At 29.7% G+C, this 16607-nt stretch overlaps 1 protein-coding gene and 1 pseudogene across 7 annotated transcripts in view; both read left to right on the top strand.

The window, feature by feature from the left end:
• Window positions 1-6366, top strand: part of LOC145242493 (uncharacterized) — a 40327-nt gene extending 33961 nt beyond the window's left edge. For 5 of the 7 annotated variants that reach the window (XR_013862751.1, XR_013862750.1, XR_013862748.1 and 2 more), the window contains one exon: window positions 5875-6366. Coding sequence is in view for 1 of the 7 variants with exons in the window: in XM_080105557.1 (XP_079961683.1) it covers window positions 5875-5922 (48 nt within the window). In the remaining 6 variants the exon portion in view is untranslated. The remainder of the gene's footprint in view (window positions 1-5874) is intronic. The other 2 variants (XR_013862753.1, XR_013862752.1) reach the window with 1 other exon arrangement.
• LOC145243186 (U2 spliceosomal RNA) lies at window positions 917-1059 on the top strand (annotated as a pseudogene).
• Window positions 6367-16607: the final 10241 nt, after the last annotated feature.

The following is a 16607-nucleotide window of genomic DNA, read 5'->3' as shown; positions in this document are numbered from 1 at the left end:
ACCAAGTGTAAGAGAGATACAATTGCATTTAAGTGGATGGTTAGAATCTTAAAAAGATTTCTTGGTTGAGATGTATGAAATAACAGGTGAATGTCTGGCATCCAGTAGGATGCCCCATCCTCAGCTAGGACAAAATAAGAAAATTGAAGAAAAAATTGTTTAATTTTCTTAAATCTATTACTGGCCTGACTTCATCAACTACATCACAGCTATTAGTGATAACACTCCCATCTGCATTTTTCCTTTTCACAGAAAAAAATGTCTTTGTCTACACACTTCTCTACTTCTTGCTCTCGTCTCCCTTTATGTTGTAGTAACTCCACATTTTTTGCAAAATAGTATTCCCTCCCTTTCAACATGATTTCAACATCCAACTACCACCATTAAATTCTGTGGACAAATCTCTTTTATGATGAAAGCACTCTTCCAAATTTCATTTCACTCTCATTTACGCTAACACATCCCTAACACCTGATTAAATCAATACCTATAACAGAATCCGCATCATTGATTATACAGTATTGCCTTCACCTACAAATAAGTCAAAAGCACACAGATGACTAATTCATATGAATGGTATTTACCCGCCCCCTCCCTCTTCATACCAAATCAGATGTTATGTTTGCTAAAGTCAATAACATTTCCTGAGATGTCCATCCAATATTCAGCTCTTTACTAGTCTCGCATATAACCATACAGTAATGTGAGTTTTATGTTATATATATTAGATATGTATATTATAGCATCAATCTTCTATTGAATATTATATATTATCATATATTATCATTATATTATTACGCTTATCGCTCCGTCCGTTATCATGCTATGCATCCCTAAAAAAGGAAAGTGGAATATTCCAAATAAACTTGAAAAAAAAAATTGGTGTCGCTGTTGAAGCAAAGCTAATAAAAACGATTTGTCTTTCTTGGCCTTTTGGCTAAGATCAAAGTGTAGTATCTGTTCTTCAAGTGCTACATTTCAATTTCTTCTCTCTCAGTGGAAGAGAAATCCTTTATGACTAAGACAATTTTTTTCTCCATGTTAAAAACACGACCCTGGTGTCTAAATCTGTATCGTGGGGAGGCATTGTGAATAGGTACTATGTTTAATGTAACAAAGTTTTAATATTAAAAAAGTAACTGGAAAAAGTTATTTCTGATTTAATTACAAAATGCCCTGGAAGTGTTGCTCCTGATTAATTATAAAATGCCCTGGAAAATGTCCGTTCTGATTATTTTTTTTTTGTTTACTTGCCTCCCCACAAAGGCGGAATTGGACATGAGGTCGGTTAAAAATTTAGGGGGAAACCAGCTCCCCAAAAGGGGCTCTCTGGTCAATAACACAAATAAGAATTATATCAGTAATGAAGGATTTCTCCTCCATTAACCAAGACCAAAAAATGGGGGGGGGATTTAAATCACTGGAATGCTGAAACTGATAGTACACTTAGACATTCATGTTGAAGCAATAGTTATCTAATCCCTAACCATGTTAATGTTTTTATGTATTACTTTTGAAAAGCTGCTGAAACAGTTTATGATTTAAACATTACTTTATTTCAAGTATATTTTAAGCAGTGGGTTACGGGATATGATGTCAGTCCCGGAAATTACTCAAACCGTTTACGATTTAAACATTACTTTATTTCATGTATATTTTTAACAGTGTGGTGGGGGATATTAAATCAGTCCCGAAAATGGGTGAACCCGTTTACACATTACACATTGCCTTATTTAATGTATATTTTTAATATTGGGGTGGGAAATATGAAGTCGGTTCCGGAAATGGCTGCAACCATTTACGTCTTGGACATTACTTTATTTAATGTATATTTTTAACAGTAGGATGGGAGATAAGAAGTCGGTCCCGGAAATGGCTGAAAAAGTTTACGATTTATACATTACTTTATTTCATGTATATTTTCAACAGTGGGGTGGGGATTATAAGTCAGTTCCAGAAATGGCTGAAACAGTTTACTATTTAGACATTACATTATTTCATGTATATTTAGCGCAGTGGGTTGGGGATATAAAGTCGGTCCCGGAAATGGCTGAAACAGTTTATTATTTAGACATTACATTATTTCATGTATATTTTTAGCAATGGGTTTGGGATATAAAGTCGGTCCCGGAAATGACTGAAACAGTTTACTATTCAGACATTACATTATTTCATGTATATTTTTAGCAGTGGGTTCGGGATATAAAGTCTGTCCCAGAAATGACTGAAACAGTTTACGATTAAAACATTACTTTATTTAATGTATACTTTCAACAGTGGGGTGGCGGACATGAAGTCAGTCCAGGGATTGAATGAGATGTGCAAATATATACTATCAGAAAGCGTCGTCCAGTATTGAATGAGATAGGTGGAAAACATATAGTAGCAAAATACCCAGCGTCGCCTGGGATCAAATGAGATAGGTGAATGATATATATTAGCAGAATATGCGGCGTCACTTGGGATTGGATAAGATAGATGAAACATATATACTATGAGAATACCCAGAATTTATTTATTTGTTTGTAATGAAAAAATCAGCCCAGGCAATATATCGAAGTTATTATTTAAGTAAGAAGAAGCAACATAGTGGGTTAAAGTTATGAAAATTATTGTCAAAATTAGGAAATATCCAAGAAAAATGATGAAATGTGAGTTTCTTGATTGGTGTGTTTGTAATGATATAATAAGCCCAGACAATATATCAAATATATTATATAAGTAGGATGGAGAGGCATAATGTGGGTTTTTAATTATAAAAATTATTGTCGAAATTAGTAACATATCCAGAATTATGAACAAAGATTAAATGTGAGTTAATCGAGTGTGTGTTTATAATAAAATAATCAGCCCAGGAAATATATCAAAGTAATTATGTTAGTAAGGATGGTTTAAATTATGAAAAATAATTGTCAAAATTAGTAACATATCCAAGAATTATGAAAAATGATAATGTTATTTAATGCATTAGTGTGTTTGCAATGAAATAATCAGACCAGGCAATATATCAAAGTTATTATTTTAGTAAGTGGAGCGATGATGTGGGTTAAAATGATAAAAATGATTGTCGACATAAGTAACATATCCAAGAATTATGAAAAATTAAGAAATGTGAGTTACTTGATTGGTGTGTTTGAAATGAAATAATCATCCCAGATAATATATCAAAGTTATTATGTTTGTAGTGGGTGGTTGATAATATGGTTAAAAATATTAAAAATAATTGTAGAAATGTGTAACATATCAAAGAATTAAGAAAAATGATGAAGTGTGAGTTAATTGATAGTTATGTTTTTTATGAAATAATCAGCCCAAAAATTATATCAAAGTATTTTTTTAGTAAGAGAGGGCGACGAGGATGGTTTAAATTATAAAAAATTATTGCCAAAATTATATATAATAATTACGAAAAATGACGAAATATGATTTAATTGATTGGTGTGTTTATAATAAAATAATCAGCCTAAACAATATATCAAAGTTATTATATAAGTGAAGGGAAAGAAGATAAGGAGGGCTTAAATTATGAAAAATTATTGTCGAAATTAGTAACATATCCAAGAATTACGAAAAAATTATGAAATATTAGTTAATTGATTGGTGTGTTTATAAGGAAATAATCAGCCTAGACAATATATAAAAGTTATTATTTAATAAAGAGGGAAGGGCGAAAATGTGGGTTAAAATTATGAAAAATGCTTGTCGAAATAAGTAACATATCCAAGAATTATGAAAAATGATTAAATGTGATTTCATGCATTAGTGTGTTTGTAATAAAATACTAAGCCCAGACAATATTTCAAAGTTATTATTTCATTAAGGAGGCGATAATGTGGGTATAAATTATGAAAAATGATTGTCGAAATTAGTAACATACCCAAGAATTATAAAAAATGATGAAATGGATGTTAATTGATTAGTTTTTGTAATGAAATAATCAGCCCAGCAAATGTATCAAAGTTATTATTTTAGTAAGGTTGGGACACAACGTTGGTTTAAATTATAAAAAAGTATTGTCAAAATTAGTAATGTATCCAAGAATTACGAAAAATGAAATGTGAGTTGATTGATGTGTGTGTTTGTAATGAAATAATCAGCCTAGACAATATATCAAAGTTATTTTAGTAAGGTGTGTGATATGGTGAGTTTAAAAGATGAAAAATTGTTAAAATTAGTACCATATCCAAGAATTATTAAAAATGATGAAATGTGAGTTAACTGATAGTTGTGTTTTTTTTTATAAAATAATCAGCCAATACAATATATCAAATTTAATATTTTAGTAAAGGGAGGGGCGATAATGTGGGGTGAAATTATGAAAAATTATTGTCGAACATAGTAACATATTCAATAATTATGAAAACTGATAAACTGTGAGTTAATTGACCAGTGTGTTTGTAATGAAATAATCAGCCCAGGAAATATATCAAAGTTATTATTTTAGTAAGGGGGCGATACAGTTTTAATAAAAAAGTAGAATAATATGATTGTGTCTTCATTCATGCTGAACAGAACGCTCACAGTATGCCCAGCAACAATATATTACATATAATATATGCTGCTGTGAAATTTCCACAGGTCCTGTTAGTGAAGAATAATTAGCTCACAAAAGAAAAAGAAAATAATGATAATATCATTCATCAAATTCTGTTTGTGTTTGTTTATGATATCACGTCAGCTGATATTTGGGTTTGGCGGTGAATGCCCTGGAAAAGTCACTTTTCATTAACGTTTTAAAATATGCAAACGAAGAAATGATTTGCGGTGATTTTAAATGGTACCTCTTCTTTTATTGTAAATTGAACTCATTAATAAAAAAAATTGAAATAAAATGGTGAGATACATCTGGGCTTAAACAGAGGACCGTTTGATCTGTAGTTGAATACTCTATCTGAGCTATATCTTCAGATGACAATACTTCTTTTTTTCTTTTTTTTTAATTATCTCCCTTGGCCGGTGTAACTGAAAAATATTCCTCCATAAAAATCTTTTTTATTTACAAAAAAGAAAAACTATTTTTTAGGATTGGATTTTTTCGATTTTCGATACTTATCGGATGAATTTCTGTACAAAACATATCTAAGAACACCACCAAACATAAAAATTAGCTTTATGTTAAATTTGTAAAAGATAGGCTCAACTGTTTCGGAATCTATGAGGAAGGAACACACACACACACACACACAAAATGACTTTTATATAATAGTAAAGATAAACAGATTTCTGCTTAATTGCTAGAGCCTCCCATTAATCGATTCTCTGCTTTTTGATAACAAATCTGCTCTTTTTAGATAAGAAATATCTTATTTTTGACAAAATGCTAGGGCCTTATGTCCTTATTTTTTATGTATCTATTTGGCTGTATTCGATTTTTCTTTCTCTCCTTCTTTTGCTTTATATTTCTTTCTATTTTTCTTGTATTCTTACCGCTTCTGACTGTTCTCTCAGAAAACTGAAAATGCTTATTTTACTGTGAAAGCTAAGACTTCATAAAGGGTGTAGGGTAGACTAGGAAGACTTGTTTCATCCAAGACTGACTTCCTGTCTCTTTTCCCACTTGTGCACTTTTCCTTATTTTGATATAGTTTGGATTGATTAGGAAAGAAGTTGTTTTTTTGTGCAGTCATTTCTTTCATCATACATGGAGGGGGACATGCCATTTGCCACCCCCTCTCTGGATGGTAAATTCATCTCAATTTTAACTTTTTTTTTTTTTTTTTTTTTTTTTTTTGCTCACATCCATAAATATATTGCAATTGTTCATTTTATAACTTCATTTGTAGTTTATTTATAAATGAAAAGTTGTGATATTTTCTTGCTAATTGTTTCATTCAAACTTGAATTATCTAATATTTCATTTATTTTCATTTACAGATTTTCAAGCTCCGACCCAACTTTAGAATTTACAGATTTACGAAATAAAACAAAAAGGAAAGAAAAAGCAATCGATAGAGTAATCATTCAAAGGATCCAGAAAAAATATGTACGCCTCATATTTTGTATCTCCAGTCATTCATGCGACAGACTGTTATTGTGGGAGATAATGCTTACAAAGTAACGTAAAAATGCACACAGTTAAAAAGCTGTTTCCGTTTCAAGAGTGCACAAAAGATTTTCTTCGAAGAAAGAACTTGAAGATGTACGTGATTGCTGGAAGAAATGGAACTGCATTGGAGTGTAAAAAACGTTTTGTCCTGAAGGACAGGCTGAAAAGTTGCACAGCAATAAAACCATATAAATGCATAACATGTATGGAAATATTATCACGCTTTAAACATCACACGTCAATCACCATTGGAGAAAAAACTTATTCTTGTGAAGTATGTGGAAAAGCTTTTAATCAAAACAGACATTTATATAAAGAAAGGTTGGAGCATTTTGCAGTTTAAGACAACAAAACAAAAACGTGGTCAAGAAGCAGATTAGCTACCTGGATAAGATGGCCGACATGAGGCTAGCATTATATAGTCTTGATAAGCACTCCAAATTTGAAAATTGAACAAAATACTGATACAAATCCATCCAATAAATGTCACTGCAACAGTTTTGGGTGGGTTTCTATCAGTATTTTATTTAATTTTAGATTTTTGATTGATTATTGAGACTCCAAAGATGTGACCCACTTATGTCAGCCATTTTTTTGTTCTAATTTAACACTCAACATTAATAACTGAATAACAACTTTAAAATGAGTTATAATACTAAAAACTTATTCAGCTAGGTAGAAGGACATTATCTTGTCTTTAATAACATTTATTTGTTGTGTATTTTTTTACCACTTTTTCATTTTGTCATTTTGTAAAAAATGCCCAAAGTTCACCTTGAACAAACAAAAAGAAAAAAAATCAAAAGGATAATATTTTCATGAAATTTATAAATAAAACTGATGTCAATGATTCTTTGAGGGAAGAAAATCAAGGAATTAATAAAAACAAATTTATCAAAGCATGAAATTTACAGCAAAAAGAAATTTAGAAAATCATGCAAACAGAGGTTATGTTAGAAAATTGTTTAAATCTATCTTTATTTTTAGAGAAATATAAAAATTATATTTTTAAGGTTGAGGAAGATGATACAAATATTGAAATACAATTCAACAATAATATAATAAGTAAACTAGCAATAGGCCAGGCAAGTGTTATTGACTGAAATTCTGATAGAAAATTGCAATTCCTTCCACCCCTATAATAAAGATTGTGTGTGTGTGTGTATATACACACACACACATAATCTTACTTAAGTGTCTTACTATACCAAGCCTTCATCAAAAAATAATTAGTTCTAACAATAAAAAAATTAATAATATACACATCTGGACTTATTAAGCATAGAATTTCAACCCATAAGCATTCCTTTAAAGACCACTCCCTGTTGAACGAAAGCACTCTATCCAAGCATATTTGGCGACTCAAAGATAAGAATATTTCCTTCAATTTGAAATGGCAAATAATAAATAGGATCATATAAAGGATATACACCAGGAGATAGATTCTGTGCACTTTGTACACAGGAGACCCTAAAGATTTTAAAATACGACGATATCAAAAATAGAACCACCCTCCTAAATTCAAGAGATGCAGTCATAAACGTTGGTTTAAATTTAACAAATATAAACCACCATAAGTTATAAATGTTACTTATTAATATTCAATCTTGAAATTTAAGTTTAACTTGATACCCTTATTAATAAAATTTTGATCATCAATACTTTTATTAATATTAGTTTATCTGATATATTTACCATTATTATATATTATTTAAATATATATTTAAGCTTAACCTATACTATATTTATTAATTTCAATAAATAAATAAAGTATTAAAAATACTAAATTCAATATATAATATTTTATAATCTAAATAGAATAAACACTAAATATCTCCCTTTGATTATTTAATTAGAAAAATGAGATTATCTCCCCCCCCCTTTTTTTTTTTTAAATATTTGCTTAATTTTAAATTAGGCGTTTACTAACATATTCTAACCGCTAAAAAATGTTCCATTGGCGTTCTTTTTGAAAATTCAACATTTCGTACATTTATAAGCTACAATCAATATCCAAATGAATGCTTTCATGATAATTACGGTTTTCAAAAGGCGAACAATTAAAAGGTAAATAGATATATATATGTATATATATGTGTGTTTATATAATTCTTAACTTTTATTAAAAACATATTATTATAACCTTATATTTAAACCAAATTCAGATTTATAATTTTATTCTATTTTTTATTCTCAACCCATATTACTTTTCTTATCAAGTAAATATTTTCTTTTTTATTTTAATTTTTTCCAGATACATCTGCCTTACTTAAAAATTGCTAGGTTTATTTATGGTGTCTTTTACATATAAAAAGAAACACCCAATACTTTTGCTGATGAGGAGACTTTGTTTAAAAAAACTATACGTCAAAATTGTCCGTGGCTTAAGTCTATCACAATAAAAACATCGTTTCCGAAACGATAGTGCAAATTATTGACTTTGTTATTGTTCCTTCTTATGAAACAGATTTTTAATTTTAATTTGAATTTTAAATTATCAATCACATTACTAAATATATATATACACACACACACACACACACACACACACACACATACAGGGTGTCTAAAAAGATTTACTCATGTACTCACACTTCGAATAGCAATAAAAACTTTATTTATGAAGATAGAGTAAAATACAAGAATCGCTTGGAATACAGAAGACAAATTTAATTGAAGAATCATGTTCGCAAATATTTAAATTGATGTGCGTTATAGTCCGAACAATGCTGACAAGTTAAAGTGTAAGTATATATATATATATATATATATATATAATTTTTTTTTTTTTTTTAGACACTCACGCACACATACATGCACATATATATTTCAAACATCTCTAAAGAATATTCAAACTCCCAGCAACCGGAATTATTTACTTATCCTAATGATGAAGACTAAGGAACTACTTAGACGCATGAAATGGAAAGTGCATTTCTCCCATAATTAGGAAAATAAATGAAGAAATCAAGGCAATAACAGATAAACTGGAAATCAGCAATAGAGTAAGTAAAATAAGTAATAAAGAAGCATATATACTCTTGAAAGATCACAAACCTGACTTTATTAACAAACCTACAACTAGACTTATTAACCTAACTAGACCTGAAATAGGTAGGATTAGCAAAAATATTCTTAATAGAATTAACAGCCAAATTAAATCTACATACAAACTTATCGATAAATACAACTGATACGATTATGTGGTTCTCAAACATAAATAATAAACAAAATTGTTCCTTTCTACAATTTGACATTGAAAACTACTACCCCTCTATCACAAAAGAACTTTTCGAGAAGGTGATTGAATTCGCAAAGCTTCTCTCTCATATCTCTGAGGATGAAATTGAAATCATCAGAAAGTGCAGAAATACTCTGCTGCTAAGCAGAAAAGAACAGTGGACTAAGAAAGACCAAATAGGGCAATTTGATGTGTTGATGGGCTCTTTGGATTCAACTGCAATGACAGACCTAGTAGGTTTGTATATCTTATATAACCTAACTAGGACCATTGAAATTGAAAACATCGGTCTATATAGAGACGATGGGCTTATGATTATAAAAGACTCTAATGGTCCTAAATGCGAGAGACTGAATAAAATCATCCACAATGAGTTTCTAAGCTAAAAGTTGACATTGTTTCTAATGTTAGAATAGTTAATTTTTTGGATGTAACCTTAGATTTAAAGAAGGGGTGTTATGAACCATATAAGAAGGATAACTCTAATCCCATCTATGTTAACACACTATCTAATCCCCTAAATCTATTATTAAACACATAACTAAGTCAATTAGCAAAAGGATTAGTAACAACTCCTCCAACCAAAGCATCAACTCCCACAAAAATTTCTACAATGAAAACACTTTGCACAAAATATTTACTAAAAATACTATCAAATTAAGCTATAATTGTAGTGATAATTTAGAAAAATAATCAGGACAGTGGCTATAAAAATATGCAACTAGAGTATATTGAACCAATACCCTCCAATAGTACACCTAAAACAAACAGAAAAAGGAAAATAATCTAGTTAACGCCTCCTTATAATATGATGCTCGAAACTAACCTAGGCAACCTTATCAAAAAGCATTTCCCTCGAAAACACTGCACAAAATATTTACTAAAAATACTATCAAATTAAGCTATAATTGTAGTGATGATTTAGAAAAAGTAATCAAAAAGCATAATAACAAAATATTAAATGGCAATAATAGAAATTCACCCAAAGTAACTAAATCATGCAATTGTAGAAGAAAGTCTGGATGCCCCCTTAAAGGAAACTGCCTAATAACCTCTGTTTAACATCTTTTATAACGCATAATAAAGTGATGATATTAATAATTGTTTTACATAATTTGTAGATAATAATAAAATGCGTACATATCTGCATTTACATATCCATATAAATGTGTGTACGTTTATACGTACCCCAATTAAATTTCAAATTCTCATAATAATTCCATAATGGCTTTTGATCGTAAATTTAAATATAATTCATTAACTAATCACTTAATTTCATAAATTTAATATTCTAATATTATTTACTTGAATATATATGTATGTGTGCATGATAGTATCTCTATACGTATGTTTATTTATGTGGATGTTCATTCGTGTATATTCATTGTATATATATATATATATATATATATATATATATATATATATATATTAGTAGAAATGGTAATTAATAAAAACCTGAAGAAAATGCTCAATACTGTTGTAGAGCAAATATGCGTTTTATTTTTTATTACCATTTTTTTCTGTTTAGTTACATTATTGTTTCAGCTACGCGACCGTTTTTTGGCCGTCATGTAGCCTCCTCAGACTTTACAGAAATGTTCATTTATATTATATGTATAAACGAACATTTCTGTAAAGTCTGAGGAGGCTACATGACGGCCCAAAAGCGGTCGCGTAGCTGAAACAATGTTACTCAACAGAAAAAAACGGTAATAAAAAATAAAACGTATGTATGTATATGTGTGTGTGGTTGTTTGTGTATGTATACATATATGTGTGTGTGGTTGTTTGTGTATGTATACATATATATGTGTATCTGTGTGTATGTTCTTGTATGTATGTATGTGTGTGTATATATATATATATATATATATATATATATATACTAACAGAAGTATCTGTCGTTGAATGGGTTAAAAAACAGCCTACAGAAAATGGACTGTGATTGATGAAAGTATAATGTTATGAAAAGGAGGGGGTTGTAAAGAGATAGGTTTGAATACTCAAAAATTTTACCCTAATTTTGTAAAAAAATTTTTTTTTTTTTTTAATTCACGAACCGGTTTAAAAAAAAAAATCAAAATGGTAGCGACTTTGAAATGGAGAGCCCCATTTTCAGTTTGAAAGAGGGGCATCTGAGCATTCTATTAACAATTTAAGAGAGTTCCGTCAATGTAAGGAATATTTATAAACATATTTTAATGTTTTCCGTTATTTTGTGCTTGAGGAATATTCGATTATGGCATGTGTAGTTTATATAAAAATTCATTTAAGTAGTTATCGCCTGAAAAATCTTGTTTTAATTTCGGTTCGCTGAAATTATTTCAAGTAAAGAGCATTAAAAACTATTTCAAAACAAAAAAAAACATGAAGTGAACTTTTATTGACTATGGTAACATTTATTTCTTGTATATTTATTTTTTCAGGTAGTCGTTTGTTGGCTTTTCTGCTAAACACTCTTACTAAATAATATCGACAAAATATCGAAAAACAAAGAAACAAAAACAGTTTTGAAAAATAATGAAGCTTTACTTACTTTAGTAAAATAATGCGAAACAGCAAAATGGGATATTAAAAAAGTAAACACGTAATTACTTCAGTTTTTTAAAGCAAAGAATCGATATAAATATGAATAAGAAAATGGCGCCCTTTTCAAGCAGAGCAGCTTTGTTTCAGTTTTACAGTATTGAATGGTGTAGTATTGCACCGTCGGATTAAGGGTTGTACTATTGTAATGTAAATAACACGCAGAAAAGGTTTTAATCAACTGAATTCCTTCTAGTACACTGACAAAAAAAGCTTAAACAGATATATAAATAAAAATAAAAAGGTTATGTAAATGTTTTTAAAAAGACATGCAATCACGATTTTTTTTTAGTAGCTTTTTTTTTTTTTTTTTTTTTTTGAACAATTTTCCAAAAGGTCAAAATGCGTCTCTCCATTTTTTTTTATCCTTCTTTTTTAGAGAGCTCGTAACTTTTATAGTTTTTTTTTTTCTTTTTGAAGAGATCTACCCCCACCCTTTTTTTTTTTTTTTTTTGTGGCGTTGATGGGTTTGGGGTCGCCTGGAAAGTCTCATTGACTGAAACAGATGGCTGTTTGTAGTGACCATATGTAATTGTTTACCCTCAAATAAATAATTAAAAATATATATATAGTTATATATAGTTTATTATACAAACATTATTGGTTACATATGTGCATACATGTTTCAGTGGAATCCCAATGCGAGGATAACAATTCATCAGTCCAAAAAAGAATTGATTCTCTTTTGGTCTGATGACGTGTTATTCTTGAATTGGAATTCCACGAAACATGTATGCACATATGTAACCAATAATATTTGTATAATAAACAAACTATATATCAACTCTGTCCTGCATTGAGCACTCTTTAATAATCACGTGAGTTTCATTGGATTTATATCTAGGAAACCAATCAATATTTCAAAATCAATATATATATATATATATATCATGTCCCATTGCATATATTCCACTCATGACTTGCTCAAAAAAATGTTTTTGAGTAAATGAAAAAGAAAATTATTTGCACAATGTACATACCTCCCACCCCGAAAAGATAATTTAAAAGATTAATTTACATTTTATTTATATAGAGTAAAAAACAAAAGTTTATCCTTTTAATCTGTTAGACAAGTTACAATTTTTTGTAAAAATGAACATTTTTTTAATATATTTTTAATGCAAATAAATTTTGTTCTTAGATTAAGTCAATTTGAAAGTATTTGCTTTTGTTTACATTTAAGGTATGGCGTTTAAATGAGGTCAAATATAATATCAGACTAAACTTTTCCTTTTCAGCTGTTGGATAAGTGGAGTTCCGCATTTATACTTTGGCCAAGAATTAATTTCAGAAGGAGATCTTACAAATATTGTAACAAGTGTAGGAAAGCCTTTTTTCATCAAAGCTGTGACATGAAAAGGTCATATAACACACGGCGATTAAACACCTTACTACTGTGGATGTGAAGCAAACTTTGAAAGCAATAAAAAGAAGAAAAAATGGGGAAAACATTGCAAAGAAGTGGTTGCGGAATTTTCCATTATTATTTCCTTTATATAACAGCTACCTCAGACAGTCTTCTGCAGGTCATCACTGCTAAACAACTGACTACTTAATTGCTCTTTAGAAATACGCTACTTTCCTAACATGTTATCTTTGCTTAATCAATCAAAAATTTGGATGTCTCTCGCCCCCCCACTCTCCTCACTATGTAAAATATTAGTTAAGTGTTTTTGGACTTTATTTAATGTAATCTACCTCTTGTAGTATATAATTGAAACAACGGTGTTAGAAAGAAAATATTTTACCTAGTGTTACATGATACAATTAATTTTAAAAAATAAAATACAGTAAAACCCCAGGATACAGCATTAGAAATTAGTAACAAAATACAGTACAGTGTATAATACACATGTATATATTCAAATAACATTATGAATAACACCATAAGGTGGGCAAATACCATAACCAGGGTCTGGAAAAACATTGTATTCCACATAGTAACCTGAAAAAAACATATCCTAGGGCCACCGTATCCCAGGGTTCTATTGTAATTTAATACATGTTGTAAAGACCTATAATTGGTTACCTGATAGTCAAAATAGAGAAATGTCAAAAGTTTATTTTTCATTTAGGGTGTAAGCTTGTGCTTCTGTTTAGGTCAGTAAGGAAAAGCGTCCCCATTTTAACAGAATTTCTGATCAGAAAAAAGTATTTTTAGAAAGAAACTAGAGCGAAATACATTATATTCATGTAAATATTAATGATGAACATGATAATAATCTTAGAAATTGAAATTGATTTTTGTTGAAATAAATCTGAGAGAAACAAAAAATGAAAATATACCTGAAATACAACTCATTGTCATCATCAGCAGCAAGATAACGTTTTACATCCTCTTTTATGCTAGCATGTGTTGGATGCTTTTTATAAATTGACTCCCAAACTAACCTATCTCTGGCAAGGTTTTTATCACTGTTTCTCGGAATTCTTTTTTATTACTTTTGTCTTATGTTTTCTTTGGTCTTCCCCCATGAACTGACCTTGCTACCTCAATTATTCTACATCTACTAAATCCAGGAACTCTTGTTGATTCTTTCAATGTGGCCATACCATTGAAACCTCCTGTTCTGCACATCCACCTATACTGCTCAGATTTAATCTTCCTCTGAGTAAAGCAGTACTGAGTCTGTTTTAAAGAGTTGCATTACACCTCTATCATATCATTCTCATATCATTTCTCTCCATGCAACTCATATCCTCAACCCTCACAGGCAAGGTTTAACTTCCATATCTCATCACACTGACTACACATTTGATAGACTCTTCCCTTGATCAGCAGTGGTAACGATCTGTTGATTAGTAATAACAAAAGTTCTCTGAACTTTTTTCATCTACTCCTAATTCTTGCTATCACACTAGCACCTGCTTCATCTTGTGTCTCCATGGTATCACCAAGGTGGCAACACTTCTGAACAATCTCAATAACTTTGCAATCCAAACATATTTTCTCCGTTTCTGAGTTTGTGTTCGTTCCTGTTGTCTTACACTTTTTTACGAGCAAACAGTTGCCTTTTGTCAACCTGTCTGTAATTCCACTGAACTTCTTGTACACCCAATGCTTACAAGTATCACAGAAAATAAGGTTGCACTCAATTCCCTTTTCATAAACTGAGCATTGGAATTTTCCTTTTTTCCGAAAGATTTCCAAGAACCACTGATTAACACTTTTGTCTTGGTGACATTCACTCCCAGGCCTTTACTTTTCATTAGAATTCCAAAAAAGTTTTGAACTTGACAAATAACTTGCCAATCAGTTACAAAATCTTACATAACATAATAAATCATAATAATAAATAAAATGTTAATTTTACTGTTCATTTTTCTGCTTGTATAAGATCTTGACATTTAGACTAAAAGTATTGGTTTGGGTATCAGCATCTAGTTTTGGTATTTATGGTGCTGTAAGTCTCCTGCAATCTAGGGGGAACAATCTCAGACAATGTTTCACATCTGCTCTCTATGCAGTCTGGTCTAAAAGGTTGATGTCAGCCAGGTTGCATGCAGGTGTATTATTTCTTACATACTTGAACCGTGTTTCCACCAGTCTTCCACACTACTGTCCAGGATATCCAAATACATTAAGTTGACACAAAAATGCTAAGTAAATAAGTATTACAGAGTATGGAGGTAGATATTAACATTTTATATATATGTTTAAATATGTGATGCTAAAGCAAATGTTTATAAATGCAAACATAGTAAAAAGCAAGAAACAATAAATGGTGTTAAATAGAAGTCTGCCAAAATAGAAACAAAGTAGAAAAAAAGTAAAAATATGAACACTAAAATGTAAGATATTAAGAGTATACATAGTTAATAATGGTTTTGAATTATTACATTGGACTATTGTTCAGGAGAGATGGAGAAATATAGATTATGTGAGTTTTCCATAACAAAATAGATTTGGTTATTTATATTAAAAACGTTTATTTTCAAATACTACTTTCTGTTCAGTGAAGTTTTTTCCAGTGTATAACGAAAAAGAGTTCCTTGTGATTAATGCTTACATAATTATAATTTAGTTTTAAAACTATGTACAAACAAATACATGGACAAAATTGTGATGCCAGTTTCCGAACTATATTGTACTAACATAGTACTACATAATTTAATAATGGAAGTGCACAATGACCTAAAACTTTTTAAATATATTTTTTATTGTAAAAACCATTCTGAAAAAAAAAAAAAAGAATGAAACTTTAGACTAAAAATAAACGCATTTTGATTATAACATTTTATCAAAAATAAAGCCATTTCCCCTTAAAAAAAAAAAAAAGAATCATTTCAAAGTAAAGACTAATTTTTTACATGTAGTTTTAAAATTAAACTGGAAGTATTACTCAGGGACTCTTCCTTGCTATACACTTGCAAGACTTCTGCTAAACAGAAAGTGGAAGTTGAAAAGAAACTATTCAAATACAAATAACCAAAGATTTCTATCAAAATTGTCACCAGCAAAGGCTATAATCAGAGTTTATCATTCTCCATTATAATTCAAGTAATAAAGGCTGCAGTACAAATTTATCTGACTCAACAATTGCTCACCAGACGACATTATAGTTTTAAATGGAAATAACCTTTTATTGATCTGCGATGAAAAGGCTACAGTCTTTATAAAGTTCAGCATAGAATTAAATTAAATTCATCATATCATTGTCGTTTTGAGGAAATCAACAATATATGTTTGTTCTGAATGGTGTACTGACTCCCAGTAATGATGTGCCTTCT

This window comes from Euprymna scolopes, chromosome 21 (genome assembly GCF_053919585.1).
Source record: "Euprymna scolopes isolate OS-2025 chromosome 21, ASM5391958v1, whole genome shotgun sequence".
NCBI classification, from domain to species: domain Eukaryota; kingdom Metazoa; phylum Mollusca; class Cephalopoda; order Sepiida; family Sepiolidae; genus Euprymna; species Euprymna scolopes.
The sequence above is the reverse complement of the archived record's forward strand: the minus strand, read 5'-3'. Positions and strand labels throughout refer to the sequence as shown.